This window comes from Callospermophilus lateralis, chromosome 2 (assembly GCF_048772815.1).
Source record: "Callospermophilus lateralis isolate mCalLat2 chromosome 2, mCalLat2.hap1, whole genome shotgun sequence".
In the NCBI taxonomy this organism is placed as follows: Eukaryota; Metazoa; Chordata; class Mammalia; order Rodentia; family Sciuridae; genus Callospermophilus; species Callospermophilus lateralis.
In genome coordinates this window covers 55468945-55485559 of record NC_135306.1, presented here as the reverse complement: position 1 = coordinate 55485559, position 16615 = coordinate 55468945, and the positions used below count along the sequence as shown (strand labels likewise).

At 35.7% G+C, this 16615-nt stretch overlaps 1 protein-coding gene across 14 annotated transcripts in view; it reads right to left on the bottom strand.

The window, feature by feature from the left end:
- Mpdz (multiple PDZ domain crumbs cell polarity complex component) overlaps positions 1 to 16615 on the bottom strand; it is a 158144-nt gene that overhangs the window by 18447 nt on the left and 123082 nt on the right. For all 14 annotated transcript variants that reach the window (XM_076845967.2, XM_076845972.2, XM_076845971.2 and 11 more), the window contains 8 exons: positions 15409 to 15571; positions 13751 to 13947; positions 12547 to 12638; positions 12238 to 12328; positions 10211 to 10291; positions 2874 to 2966; positions 2709 to 2783; positions 1517 to 1697 (listed from right to left, as the gene is read on the bottom strand). In XM_076845967.2, the coding sequence (XP_076702082.2) occupies positions 1517 to 1697; positions 2709 to 2783; positions 2874 to 2966; positions 10211 to 10291; positions 12238 to 12328; positions 12547 to 12638; positions 13751 to 13947; positions 15409 to 15571 (973 nt within the window). The remainder of the gene's footprint in view (positions 1 to 1516; positions 1698 to 2708; positions 2784 to 2873; positions 2967 to 10210; positions 10292 to 12237; positions 12329 to 12546; positions 12639 to 13750; positions 13948 to 15408; positions 15572 to 16615) is intronic.

Here is a 16615-nt window from a genome sequence, read left to right as displayed (position 1 = left end):
TGGATGGTAGGTAAAAAATTATTTGTTTAATTATTTTAATTATCACTTGCTATTCTGTACTTAGACAACAAAACACATCACTAATCTTGGTCATGGTGCCTGCTCTTTTTACTTTTTTGATTTCCTCTTCTTCTCCTAAGCATCTCTTCTTATGTAATCACTTCTGAACACATACGCACAGCACATATGCATACATGTACACATAAGCATTTGTAGTTTTCATTGTGGTGTCTCATTGGTGTTTTCTAAACTCTGATACCAAATCCTAATGCAGAGGTCAGAACTCAATACATAAGAATATAATATAAAAACAAGAATATAATTCCACACCTTGCTTTATGAGTCTTCATACTGTATCATATGTTTTATGATACAACAAAGAACACATAGCAATAGCATGTTTGGGAAAGCAAGGACACTCAGTAGAGAAGCGTATGCTTTAGGCAAGATGTTCTCTTTTTAGGAAATCAGAAACAGACTATTTTCTTGTTTCTGAAATGGTATGAACAGGTGTAAGATATTTTCTTTTATGTTAAGTTTTCATTTAGAATTTCATATTTTTATAGACAATGCTATTTAGGGACCAACATAAAACTGAAAAAAATGAAAAAATTTCCATAAAATCTTTTAACACTTCAGCAAATTACCCAGAATTACTTTCTAAATACAGGATTACTTTCATCAGAGATGTATTACTTTAAGACTTTTTGTCTAACTATATTATGAATGTTTTAAACCAGCATTTCCTTAAAAACCTGTCAGAAGAACTGAATGTTTCAGTTTGTAGGCCAAGATATCCTCCTAAGTTGAAAAATAAACCAATGTTTTTAAATCAAAATTTACTGCAGAGCTTGAAATGATTCTAGTATGATTTTTCCAAAAAGTAACCAAAGGGAATAATTTCCCTCTATATACTCGTCTGGCAGTTTAATGACACACCAATCCACATACATATGTTTCATCTAATTTGACATGATTGTCTAATACACACCAGCCACAGAACTCAATTTACATTGCATGTGGTAATAAATAACTAGCATTTTTAAGTTTCTTATTAGTGGCAGTGTTGATTCTATCTGTGCAACTGTAACTCTGAATATCCACTCTATAGATTAACTGAAGTTTAGAGAAGTTAAATTACTTTCCTAGTATAAAAAAAAATCTAGAAAATGGTATTTCTAATACATTTAGTTAGATATTTGGACTCACAGATACTCTCAGCAAGAGATTTCTGAAGAACAAAGAAAGGATTCCTTTGTTTTAGAGAGGAAGAAGCTGATTGAGGCTGGAATAGGAGGGTGGGTTTCCTAAGATACCAGGGCTGACTAGGGCACAGCACACACATCTCCTACATGACAGTATAGGACTCTTCCTTTGGAAGCCCTTCTCTTTAACCACCCTCTTACCAAAGGGGTCTCCTAAGACCATTAAACAATAAGATGCAGGCAGGCAGCTGATTCCCAGGCAAGGACTCTGCTGAGTTTGCTGCACATGCAGGGTAGAAATCAGCCCTTACTTCGAATGGACTCAGGTTCCAGTTCAGGGGAGCCAGTCTGTGGGGTGACAGGAGACTGAGAACTGTTCTTTTTTTCTCCATTGGCTGCACTGGCTGATGGAGAAACAGACTGGAAATCTGGATTATCAGCATGAATGGTCAGTTTTACTGTTGTTTTTGCTGTCTTCAGAAGGCCAATAAACTGTCAGGATATTGGTGTGGAGGAAAAACAAAATTCAAAAACAAATTATCAGATTTACACAAATGCAAGTCACTATGATTACTGGAATATAATTCTATCTTTGAGAGAAGAGACAGAAGCAAAAGATTCCTTATCAGGACTTGAGAAGCTAAAAAAGAAATGGTTCTAGTTTTTCTCTGATTTCTCCAAATGCCTAATATTGATTAAAGAGTGGTTAATTTCCACTCTTAGTTCTGACCAGATTTATCCTTATATAAGTAGAGAGCTTTTCAACTTTCAATTACTCTCATCCATTTTTCTGAATCCCTACAACCTTAGAATATATATGGAATATTTAACTCACTTCCTGATTATACAGAGAATCTAAAATAGTTTACACATGGACTTTTAGTAAAATATTAAAAACAGGATAGGAAAACCATGAATCAGAAAACTCAAGGCAAATGGAAAGTAAAAACATAAATTTATGGGTTAAAGGATCCAATTTATACAACCATTAAAACTGAATTTTTTTAAAAAATATGACTTTAAGCTTCTTGCTGGCCAATGTAGAAACAGAAACATACTCAGTTACATGGTTCTCCTTCACCATAAAGAAGAAAAAGATCTCAGGGTAAACAAAGCATTGCTTCTAGCACTTATACCCAAATGCCCTCAAATGAAACTCCAAATAAGTATTACGATCACTTTTGAAGAGAAAGCTCAGATACACAGTACTGTTCAATTCTAATAACAGTAATATATTTAAGGGCTGAGTTTTTAAAGTCTGTTTATAAAGCAATTTGTATAGTAGAAAGTCTGGACAGTAAAAATTCATGAGAAAATGATTCCTTTGGTCCTAACATGAAGTTAGTCATTATTTAGGAGTTTCAAGTATCCCTATGACATTTATTAAAATTCCCTGAGAATACTGAATTTGCAATCAGGAAATAGTGAACATCTTAACATCAACTTGATTGGAAAACAGAAATTGAAGACCCTTAGTGAAACTCTTCTTTTTCTTTAAAATACCTTTTCAACTGGATAGCCAATAACAACTTCATCATCTACAGCCAAGATCTGATCTCCAACTTTGAGTCGTCCATCCTAAATGGAAATGTGAAAGATTATTAATGATTTTTCAAAAGTAATTCCCTTTTCCACCACTTTGTGACGGTGAGAAAGGTCAAGCCTAACCTTGGCTGCTACTCCCTGCTCTGTTAAACTCTTCACGATGACTCCACTGAGCGTATCTTCTTCACTGATGGCAATGCCCAGTCCACCTTGATCCTAGAAGTGAAAAGAACATGCAGGAGACTTGAAATAGATTAACCTTATACAAGAAAAGAAGAAGGTATGTATCTACAACGGCTAAAAATAATCTTCCACCCAGGGCTAACAAAGCAATTAAAAGTTCTTCTGAATTCTACTATTAGAAATCTATTATTATTATTTTTTTTAAAGCAAACTTTGAAATTTCTAATGGGAAAAAAAAATTCTCCTCTACTAAAACAGTCAAGTGATTTCATTCCTCTCCTATGTCCAACATATTTAGAAACTTCAGCAAAATATGCTAAGAGTAGAAATGCATTCCATAATTTAAACCAAAACATTCAACACTTGCAGATTTAGTCTTGTGTAACTGGCTGACTGAATAAATCACTCAAAACCCACCGAAGTACCCTGGCTTCCTCTCTTTTTCCTCTGGATCTGAGAAATAACAATCAAGTCTGGCTTCTTCTACTCTTTTCTGCCACCTTTCTTACTTTCAAAGAGAGATGCAATTAGTGCTATGTGCTCTGCCCTTTCTGGAATGGAGCACCCAGAATTGTTTCTCTACAGAAGAGAGTTTTGATTTGCTGCAGAGTGACAATGCTTCTGAGGCCAAAGACATGCCCTGAAAACCTGCCAAGGCTGGAGAGCTACATGGTCTATATTTTCCATATTTTCTTTTATCAAAACCAAATGTTCAATAATAGTGGCCTTTACCTTTCTTTAATGTTTATTTTAATAAAATTAAAACAGAGTTTTGAATTTTCATTCTGGCCAGAGGTAATAACCTTTTGCATTATAGTTTTCATCCAGGAAAAATTCACAAAAAGTGAAATAGAGAAAAGGGAACTTGTGACAGTTTATCTGAAATATACACACATTAGCCCATTTTGCCTTCAGAGATACTTTTGGCTCTGATATCAAGGTAAGGTTTCACCATCATTTTAAAGATGATCAACATTATAGTTTTTCTGAGGCAGACTCTTAATGCTGGATGTATTTCAGACTGTCACAAGTATCCCTCTCCACCACCTCCCTCCACACAATTACTCATGTATGTGTAAGGCAGAGAGGACTACTCTAGCTTCTAATTTACCTTCCGCCTCACTGCAGAAATTCAGATATGCCACTTAACATCTCTAACCCTCAATTTTCTCACAGAGAAAAAAAATCTAAATTTTCTTATAAAAAAATAATAGTAGTAACTGCCACTTAGCTAGAAAAGTACTTTATTGTATAATAGGCACTTGCTGATACTTTACAAAGGGCTGTCTAACATCCATTCCCATCTTACCCTTTTGTAAAAGCTAGCAGACCTTCATTAAAATACCCAGTCCGTCCACCCACTCCAACCATCCCTGACTACTGTCTCCCCTCCACCCCTTACCCCTCTCTTGCTGACTTCTATCTTTCCTCTCCTCACTCCGTTTCTCTTCCCTCTAGTTTCAGGTGGTAGTTTTATAACATGGACATAAATTCTTTGATACTCCTCCCTTGAAGACAGTGAGTCTAAAAGTATGAGCTGGACTTAATGACTTGAGTCTAACAAAGAAAAGAGAATAGAAGTAATGGTGTACAATTTCACACACAGGTCCAAAGAGGCACCAGGGTGCTTCTTCTCTAAGATTGCTTGTCCTGCACAAGACCACTGCCTCTTCAAGAGGATATCCAAACAACCCCATTGTGTTATTCAACTTTTTGCACTGTGGCCAAAATACCAACAAGAACAATTTGGAGAAGAAAAAGTTTCTTTTGAGCTCACATTGTCAGAGGTTTCAGTTCATGAGTGGCCAACTCCGTTGCTCTGAGCCCACCGTGAGGCATAGCATCACGGCAGAAGAGTGTAGCAGAGGAAAATAATTCAGGATACAGCAGCCAGGAAACAGAAAGAGAAGACTGGACCACAGGAAAGATGAACCATTCTGGGACACACCCTAGTAACCTAAGTCCTCTAGCCATGCCCCATCTGCCTATAATTACCATCAGGTTAGTCCAATTAGTCCATTAAACCCAGAAGGGACTGGTTATGTTATGGCTCTTATAATCGAATCATTTCAACTCTGAATATGCCTGCATTAACATAGGAGCTTTTGAAGGATATTCAAACTACAACATCCATGAAGAGGAGATAAATCCTCTTGCCAACAGTCATTCAAGGAAATCACATTAGAAGTGATGCACAGCCCCAAACCTTCAGACAACTGCAGCATTACCTGGCAATCACACAAGAAATTCTAACCCAGAACACCAGTTTCGGTCCCAAATTTTGGACCCACAGAAACTGTGAGACAGCAAGTGCTGTGTTTAAAGTTTATTAAGTTTTGTAGCAATTCCTTTTGTAGCAAAGTGTAAGTAGCTCCAAGGACAGGGTTTGAAAGACTTATCTGTATAATTTTATTCCCATAGCCACTGTTGCTGTCAGAAGGGTAAACATATGAACTAGACTGGTTCATTTAGGATGAATCTTGGCTCTTTTGCTCAGAATACTGGAGCAGCCATTCTTCTCCCCATTTACCCAACCATATGTAAAGAGGTTGTACACATCCCTAACTGTGGTTGCCAGTCATACTAACACTACGAGGAAGACTGACCCTTGGCATCAAGCTGCCACTGTGCATGGCTGTGCAGAGAGAGAGAGAGAGAAAGAGAGAGATATCTTGCCCTTGAACCACTGAGCCCAGTACCAACTATCTTTGAAGACTGTTTGTTAACCAATTACTTGAGTTCATAAATCCTGTTTTTTGATTAAGACTGATGGAGAGAAAGCTTTTGTGGTTATTATTACTATTTGCAACAGAGGGAGTCCTAAAAGGAACAATAAGTCACACATCTACATGTATACTATGCTCCAATCCAACTTAGTATACTACAAAAATAATTAAGCATATACACATCTAAAATTTATTGGTGTCAGAAAAAAAAATGTAAGGCAGTATCGCAGGGTGTGAGTATGCAATTTCTTAAATAACTGCTCAACTTTCCACATTACTTCTCCCAGAATGGGGTGTGTGTGTGTGTGTGTATGTGTGTGAGAACACAAATACATAAGCATATATATTCCTTAGCAATAAAAGACCTGAGATAAAAGTTCTGAGCTAGTTATTAAAATACTATTCTACTTGCACATATGATTACATGATCAATGTAATGCCATATCATGTACAACAAGAAGAATGAGAAGTTATACTCCATATATGTATGTCAAAATACATTCTACGGACATGTATAACTAATAAAAACAAATAAAATAATAAAAATACTACCAAACAGTGTATTTATGAAGAAAAACTATATAAACTAAATAGCTAGAAAAGAATTAAAATAATAATTAAAAGTGGGATAAAGCTAAACTATTGTTATTATTAGAGGATTATATGGAAGGTGAAAGATTTGCTAAAATTCAAAAGAAAAACTTAACCGCATTTGGACGTTTTCACCACACACACACACACACACAAGTATGAATATGAAAAAATCTCTGACAATCTTAGAAGGTTACTACCTCCTTTGATGTATAGTACATTTTTGGAATAAACTGTGATAAAAATAAATCTTTAATAAAATATGTTTTCTGATAAACTGAATTAGCATATCACTCAGCCACTGAGTATTTAGATTATATATATAAGAACTTTTTGTTTGAACTTCCATTTTACTATTTTCAAAAAGTAAAAGGATAAAAAGATAATAAATTTGTTGAGAGAATTTCTGAAACAGAACTAGAAACAACCAGTACTATAACTGCAATTTTTAGATGATGCAAAAATCTTCTCTTTCTGACTCTCCTGATCTCAGTATTTCCTCCCTGTTGCAAGAGTAGCATTCACTCATTCTTCAATACACCCATCCCTCTTACTCAGTGTGAGCTATGGTCTGGGAGAGAAAGTATGAAAGTTTCTTCTCTCAACATGTGTGCATTTGGGATGTATAGAAAAGACACCACATGGAAGCTTTCCACAAAAGACCCGCTCTTGGGCCATACATGATTAAGGGACACATACACAGAGACATTAATAGTAAGCATTATATATGTCAGAATATTGAAAGATTTTTATTTAATTTAATTAATTATTTGTTTTTATTTGTTCTAATTAGTTATACATTGAAAGATTATTTTAAAAGGAGAGGTGAGGCTTAAGCTGGGTCTTCAGTATATGTAGGATTTAGACAAGGAGAAAAAAAGCAGAAGGACAGTCCAAATGATATAAACAAAAGCAAGGAAGAATAAATTCTTAAATTTTTCTTCATGAGTTCTTCATTTAAATTAGTATGACTTACATAGAGGATTCCTATAAGGAATCCACAGGGTAGATGGGACTACACTACAAATTTAAATGGTTAAAAAAAAAAAAATCAGATCTGGAGGTAGTATACCAGAGGTTAAGTATAACAGCAAACCCACAGGGTTGCAAAGGAGTAAGTGACAATGAACATGTGACATTACCTCTGAAGCATCTTTTCAAATAATTAAGCATTAAAAATATACAGAATAGCAGCTATGATAAAGAATTTCAGATGAGGCATGTGTGTTAGAAGGCTGGTTAAGTCTCCCATCTGCTTAACTGAGTTTTATTTCCATGTCATTTCATAATAAAGTTAAAGAGTTTAGGATTAATGTGACTGTTCACTTGACATCATTTTTAGCAATGTTTCCTCAGAGGAAGTATTCAAGGACACATTCTGTGGGCTACTCTGAACCTCATGGTTTAAAAATAATTATAATAGCTTCCATTGTGGTATGTACATTTTTCATTTAATCCTTACAATAATATCCCTAATAAAAAAATATTTTCTTCATCTTACAGATAAGGAAAGTGAGGCACAAAGAAATTGCTTGCATATAGCCCAGAGAGCTTAAGTAACTACAAAACCCACACTTTAAGTCATTAAAAATCATGATTAACTGCTTCTGTGTAGTTGATTTTTTAAAAGTCATGAATATTCCCCTTACTTTGGTTTCTATCAATAAATATTCCAGTGACCTGAAACTTGAATCTATCTAAAATCTACATATAAATGGAAGCTTTCTGTGGGCAAAACACTGATATTTTCAAAGGTCCTGAATTTTTTAATATACAGCAACTAATTCAGACAGGCATGTGCACATTATCAACAGACATCCATGAATACATCATCAGCAGGAGGCTAAGGCAGAGCCCAAGTTTATATTTTGCAATGAAGGACTCTTGCTCATTATCTCATCTACTCTCACAATAACTTTATGATATGGGTGGCTGTATTTACAGAAGAAAAAAGTGAGGACAAATGTGATTAAGTGATTTGTCTTAGATCACATAATATGTGAGAGGATTTCTGACAGATTAGGTTTCTGTCTCTCTTGCTGCTAGGCTAAATGCTAGGCCAAAAAATTTCAGTTTATCAGTTGGACAATGGATGCTGCTGAAAAGTTCTGAGCAGGGGACTGAAATAATGTGAACATGTATGGAATACATCAAACAGGTGGCCTAATTCAGAAAAAGAAAGCATCAGAGAAAACCAATGTCAAGAAGCAGTACAATCTTCTCTTGGCCATATGATTCTTTCCTAATAATTATAATGATAATAATAAAAGGCAACACTTTTACATGTATGTCAGGTTCTAGACACTATATATAAATATGTATATATTTAATTTTCACAATATATATATTTAATTCTCAATATAACTCTATAAGGTAAATACAATTACTATTCCCATTTGAGAGGAGACACCATGTACAGATTAAGAACTATGACCTAGATCAGAGTATCACTAAGTGGTGAATCCAGAGCTCTAATACAGGTGATCTGGCTTTATGTTTGTGCTTCCAACCACAACAGCATTCTGCTCCTCATTTATCTAACAAGTTCATTCCACCAATACTTCCTGGGTACTCATTATACAATAACAGGATATACTAAGCTTTAGGTTAATAAATTAATATCAATGCCATGAAAAAATATATGTAAAAAATATCTTATTTTAGACTTTTCAAGAGATAAACATAAACAAAAATTAGAAAATCATTATAAATAATTCAGCATATGTTCAAATATTTCATAATTAATAGTAGGTAAATTATCGCACTAGTTAAATACTATAAACTCATGATTCCAGGATTTTAAAAAAACTAAGCCCTGAAATCAGTATGAGATTGGAAAAAATCCCCCTTCAATGGCAACAGAATGAGGAATCCTTATTGCACTGTATGGACAAAGGCTTTAAAGACATCACTTCTTTTCCCTCCAAATAAAACAAGATGATCCACAATAAAAAATTCCCTTATACCTTTATTATAAGACAAGAGCAACCCATTTTTCTGCCAGGTTATTGCATTATAAAAACAAAACCAAATCAATATAGTCATTTTTCAAACATAATCTGACTAGGTGCCATGGATTATGCTATTTTATAAGCAACTCATTTATTCGTCACATTAACCTAAGATAAAGGTACTATTATCATCTTCAACTTCAAGGGGAGGAAACTGAGGCAAAGAAAGATCATAAAATATGTAAAGTATATAACTAATGAAGCAAGGGTTCAACTCAAACAGAATGAATCTGAAGCCCAGGTCCTGAGCATCATGCTATAGTAGCTCTCGGCTAGAGAGCAGTGTATGTACCACTCCACTTCTATCTGTAGGGTAGCATTTCCTGTAAACAACCTGCTCTCCCAGTCTATCTCTTTCTTCCCACTAAGTTCCTCACTGCTCTTTCTGCTTATCCTCTAGTTCACCTGCTGCACATTTGCTTTCCAGCATGAGCCTGCAGCTCCTGAAAGCATTCATAGGTTTCTGCTCAACAAACCTCTTTTGAAAAGTAGATCCTAGTCATTGAACTATTTGAAAGCAAATATTTTACTGATGCCTATCAGCAAAAATTCTACCTATTTGAGCTTTCAAGTTTTATAAAGGACAAAGACTACATAACTTCTATTTCTTCATTTTTATATCCCCCCAGTAGAACCTTGGTAAATGAATCAAACGAGAGATCATGAATTTCATACCTTGGAATAAAGTATTAATAAACATAGTGGTTCTCAATTTTTATTGGGTATTAGAATCACCATGAAGGATTATTAAAACACATATGACCCTGTGTTTATTCTGGCCCACCCCTAGTGTTTCTTATTCAGCAAGTACCTGGGTGGGCCGGAGCATCTGCACTTCCAAGTGATGCCGATGCTGCTGGTCTAGAGACAACACTTTTGAGAATCAGTGAATTGGAACACAGATATGAGGGTCATCACATCATTTCATTCCCATTCAAAGCAGATTTACCTTGGGAAGCTCCAGATGGTGCACATTTTTAAATGAACTGAGGTCCACAACTGTATCAGAAATAGCAACATTTGGTTCCACCTGACAGAAAAAGAAATGGCAAAAAAGGCAACTAAATGTTACACAATTTTTTAATATAAGGGATCTTAGTCAAAATTACCTCATATATTACAATTCATTATTACTATTTTAACATCTTATGGAATTTATGAACATTCCATTCTCTTAAAGTACTTAGGAGATGTAACTGATCAGCAACTGCTCTGACACACAGAATGACTGTGTGGCTCCAGAGTCTGCGGACTGACTCCATAAAGACTTCTAACAGTAGCTCAGCCATCCCAAGTAGAACTCACAGACACTCAGAGCACCAACAGGGCACTACTCACTATTCTTCCTGCCTTAGTTATCATGTGAATTTAGATATTATTAAATGTTTTACCTGAGAATTAATGAAACACCCCTTTTTCTTAAGGGACATATTTAGTACTATTAATATGAAAATAAAAATTTCCCCTCTATAACCATCTTAAGTAATGATGAGACTCAGTTCAACATCAAGAGCAGCTAGGATACATCATTTATCCTATGTACAAATAAGCCCTCTGGTTATATATTCATTCAGAGAAGAGGGTTTCTGTTTCCATACCTTCTCCCACTGATAATCACCAAGGTTTCTCCAATTTTTAGCATTTCACTTTCTATTACCTCCTTGAATTCATCTTACATATATATTCAAAACTTTCCCAAATCAAAACAAAATTACCAATAAAAAGCTTTTTGAACACTTTGTTACCCTCTAGCCACTGTCCTCTTTCCTTAATCTGTTTGTCATTATTTGCTTTTTCCTTTCCTCACTGCTTTCCCAATAATCTCCAAGTTAGCAAATCCAAGGCACTTTCTGTCATGTTCTTACTGGGCGCCTCTGCAGCATCCAAGGTTTTGAAACGTGCCCTTCTCCTTGAAACATGCCTCCTCAGTGCTGTGCAACATGCCCTTCTAGTTCTTTTTCCTTCTCCCTGATCTCCCTGTTCAGTCTTTCTCCTTTTTGTTCATATTACATGAGTCTGCCTTTGGCCTTCTGTACTCTAACATTCTCTATAGGCAAGTGCTTTGTCTTCCTGGTCCACAAATACCAAATTTGTATCTATGGGGATTCATCTGTAAACTCTAGACCAATGTCCTAAGGTACACTTCTATATGACTTCCCAACAGGCACTGAATTTTTAAGCTGCTTCCAATAGAATGTGGATAGTTTGGCAAATATATACTCCTTTTTTCTTTATTTTCTATTTTTGACAATTCAAGCCTCACCAAGTCAGATATCAAATCAGATATCTGAAAGCCTTATACATCCTTTTATTCACCAGCATAATATACCCAGCCCAATGAGGCAGAATATTCAGAAAATATTTATTGGATAAATATTCAGTCACTTTTTTTGTTCGAGTTCCAATATTTGTTTGAGTTCCATACTTTCTCACAAAGTCAGCCTACAGTATTCTGTCAGGATGCTCACCATGATCTGGCCCTGTGTCCTTTATCAGGCTCTTTTCCTTACCACTCCCCATTCTCTGCCCTACACTGCTCAGTAATGCTCTGCAGTTTCCAATTTCTGGCATGAGCCAGTGCTTCCATGCCATTCCTTACTTCATGCCCTCTGTCTGCAATGTTTTTGCACCCAAACCTTGCAACATACACTTCAAGAGTAACTCCTCTATAAAGTTTTATTCTCACTCTCTTCCTAGAAGCAGAATTGACACCTCTTCTCTGGCTCACACTGCTGCCTATGTAGATTCTACTGGTAGCCTTCACATAAGTAGTGTGCTTATTTACGTGAGTATCCATATTTAGTAAGCCAGAAACACAATGTACTGGGTTACAATTCACATATAAACTCATTATATGAAGCTATAATGCATCTATCTTTGATACTGCAGTGCATTTTCTATAATTGTTAGCTGAGTTAATAAGAGGGCATATCAATCAATCTTTCCAGAGAAACAAACACAAGTTCCAAATAATACCTCCTTATTTTGAAGATTCTCTGAGGTAGAAGGCAAAGATTCTACTGTATTTCCAGGACATACAGCCATCTGACTCACTGCCTCTTTATTTCTAAAAGGAAAAAAGAATCAGCCTATTATATCCCCATAATGATATTATTTTCATTTTCTTACTTGAAGTCAGATTATTAGGAAAAATTCTCTAACCATAAAGACTTGGAACTACAACAGTCAATCATATATGTTTTACTTTCATTCAAAAGAACTCCGAGTTGAAATTCTACCCTCCCCCCAAAAAAGTTTAGTAAACCAGCAAAAGAAAATGCTCACCTGATAAAAATTATTTTTACTTTAGAAGGGGCACATTTAATTATTGATGAGGCATTTTGATGACTTCTTCCATATAAAATTTGACCATTGATCTATGAAAAATAAGCATCATTAGTGAAGTCTCAAATTTCAATTTCATAAGATTTTATCATCTTATCTAGCTAATAAAAAGCACATTTCTTTCTTTCTTCAAAATATTACATGTTTTTTCCTCCATAGAACATACACATGACTTTGGATGGTGAATAAAGAAAAGCTCATGGTTAAAGCCAACATTCAAGTAATAGGCACGAAATCTGATATCCATTGATTGCTGGTAGAAGCACCATTTGGAACAACTGAAGGAGAGTAGATAGCCAATTCCTAGCAGGCACTGGGATTCCAACATGCTCTATAAAGCAAGGGCCCTGTGACTTGCAAAGACCATTCTGGTAAGCCTCCCCACTGTCGTGTGTTCCAGTTGGTCCCAAGACTCAAGTCCTGGGAATAGGCCTCTGAGAAAAGCGAATCTAGGGAGATTGAAGATATAGGCTACAGATTGTGCCTAAGCTTCTTGTCATCTAATTGTTGACCTAGCGCTGCATGAGCTTACTAAGCCAACGGGGAAACACATTAAGCACAAGGAATTGTAGAAAGGCTGTACGAAGACACCTGGGTCCTGCCTTTAGGCAACAAGGGCAAACAACACAAGCAAATAAAATTCTAAATGCCATAAAGTATGCTCCACAAATTTATTTTGTTTGGCAGGCTGAGTTACTGCTTTCATTCTTTAGCCTTAACCTTGGCCCCTGCCTCATCTCACCCCATCACTTCTCCCATTAGGGATTCAACTTCCAGAATGTCCAGTGGGTCAGTGTCATTACTGGGGAATGATTATTTGGCTTTTCAAATACTCCTAATAAAAATGCAATGCATACACACACAAAAAAAAAAATGTTTTTGAAGTGTGATTTTTATTACTGTCTTGGGGTAAAGATTGTTTCTGGTGCTACACAGTCATGACCTTTTAATGGAAGTTAATAGGAACACAGACTCTACTGAGTAGAGATTTGGTTTACAGCCAAATTTGAGGCAATGCATCTATTTTATTAGGCCGGTGATAGTTTTCTCAGTCACCATGAGGTCTGGGTGATTTTATGGAAAGAGAAGATTACATTGCTCTTATATAGCAAGAGTACATTCAAAGTTGTCCACCAGAACTTACCTCTAGAAGTTCATCTGCAATCTGTAGTCGACCATCTTTCCCTGCTGCTCCATTTGGATCAATCCCCACTACAAAGACACTCATTCTGGTTCGGTCTTTGTTCCCAGCAAGACTTAGACCCAAACCACTACGACCTTTCTCCAGCTCAATCATATGCAGTTCTCCTGTTAGGGTTCCATAACGCTCTCTAATATTTTCTGCATACAACAACAACACCATATGTATTTAAAGTTAATTCACATAATTCTTAGTAATGCTTTACTATGTAAGGTTATTTACTTTTATCACAAGAGGGAATTATTTGAATCAAAATGTAAAAAGCTAAATAGATGGGCTGCCTGAACATCAGAACTGGTTTCCTGAAGTACTCAAACTTTGAAGAATTTATTTGCATGAAGTGTACAAAGAACATAATGTCTGATTAAACAGTTCACCTCAGGCCCAAGAGAAATGATTCACATTTACAAACTCTCAAAAGCCACAATTAAACCTGAAATTTACTTTATTATTTGGAAAGCCGAAAAGTACTAATGCATCCAGAACAATTGTGTTGACTAATCAGTGGGAGCTTCTCTTCCACAGGAAAATCTACACTGAATATTACATTATGTATTACATCATGTTGGGCAGTTGCTCAGTGTGCACAACCAGAATGAAAGAAATGGGTTATCTTATTACACCGAGCCATTAGGCCAGAACAAATTGACTATACTTGCCTCAGCCTTGAGACAGGTCCTAATTAGGTGAGACCATTTATATCTCCCACTGTACATCTTTAAGAGATGGAATTTATTTTCTGCCCCCTTTAATCTGAGAGGGCAGGGCCACACTTAGGTACTGCAAGGTCCAGATTAGTGACCAGTCAGTAGCCAGTACTAACAGCCAAATGCACAAGTGAGTCCTCTTGGAAGTCTAGCCCCGCGGAGCCCAGTCAACCTCCATACTACAGATTAATAATATATTTTCGTTTAAGTCATTAAATTTTAGAGTGGTGCGATAATAGAAAACTGAAACATTCTGGTACATATTTTTCTCTGAGTACATTCTGGTACTGTGGCTTTCTTAAATAAGGGAATTAGTAGATATTTTTTAAAATGAAACTTTTTAACAAAATGACACATTCATAACTTTTGGATGAATTTTTAATCTTTCTCTGCAAATTTTTCTTAAAAAAGAGAGATACCCTATGGATCCTAATACATCTGACTTTGAAAAAATGCTCATCAAATCTCCAAAGTTTTGATCTCAACAATTATACTATGTTACAACCTAGTACAAAAAGTACCAGAAATTCAGAGTATAATATCAACAGCTGCCAGATTTTACAATGAGGAATCTGAGACCGAATGAAGTGTAATATTGGTTCAAGATCACAGGGTGGGCTGATCTGGCATATCCTGTCCTCATTAATTCTCATATGAGGAGCAAAGGGGTTTTGGGGGATGCACATTTAAAGGAAAGGAAGAACATAACTTCATGCCTCAGGAATGTATGTTGTATTCAAGAAAAACAAACAACACATTTTTTTTTTCTGACTAAGAACTGCAATGTCTATCATAAAGCCGAAACATACTTGTTCATACAAGGCATAAGTCTTCAGGAAAAAAAAAGCTTTTTAGTACCTCTTATAATTAAATGCATCACAAATGACAACTTACTCCAGCTGTAACCAAACTCATCCTCTTTGTCCATATCTTCTGAGATTTTGGTTTCAGATGACTGTGCATAATCACTGCCCATTTCTGCAAATGCTGAAGGAGAGGGTGGAGGAGCCTCACACAATGGAGCCTTCTCTGGCTCTGACTCTGACTGACTGGGTGCCTGTGGGAACAAGAAGAATCAGTGGGTATGTGCAGTCTGAGGAAGAAAACCTTAAGGAAAAGACATAAGTATAATGTGAAAACAAAATGGCCTTAAAATATCCACCAAATAATGAAAAGCTCAAAATACATTTATTAATGTTAGAGAGGATTCAGGTAAAGTTTAAATATACAGAAAAAAATAATTTCAGTAAACTGTTATTTGCTATTATAAGTGAATGAATTCAATTTGAAGGCTTAAATGACCTAAGATAGAAAATTATACAAACTTTCCCTGTTGAAAAATACATTTTCATTCAACAGTTATCATAATTAATACCTGAATCCTGTCTTCAAAGGGCCCTCAAGAAATCCATGAAAAACAGCATTCCACATGCAGGTTCCTCTACCAGAGTACCAGTCAATGTTAGCATATAGGACAGGGACTCATATCTGAGGAATGTGATTTTAAGGGATAGCATTGTATTTCTCTTGCCAAAATAGCTTAGGCAAAAACGAAAACAGAGTACTTCATAAAAAGTCCACATGTGGCATACTTACTGTCACTTAGGACCATCGGTCCTATCAAAAGAAATGGGGTTTGGTATGATCTGGTTCTTAAATTAGAGATTACCAAACAGAATGTAAGAGTTTGAATTGTCTTTGAGCCACTGAATTCACTTTATTCATTTGTAAGATAAATAATGCTTTTGAAACTGAGGCCGCAAGAAGAGAAAAATTTTGTTCAAAGTTACACAGTCCTAACTAGACTTCCTTTTGCTTAATTCTTGATCCAATGCACTTTGTATTATACTATGCTGTCTCCTCCAATTTCTATGGTAAGGCAGTGCCTGACTCAAACGTCAGAAAAACCTGACTAAACTGCTAGTCCTTGTAAGACCCTGTCGCTGATGCCTTCAACCTGTTTTTGTTTTTTTTTTTTACTCTTCTTTCCTGTACTTTTTTCTGCATAAAAAAACTTTCTTTCTTTTATAGGTGTAATTTAGGAAACCATGTTTTTTCTTTTTTTAAACCTACTTCTAATAAGAACACACCAAATGTACAA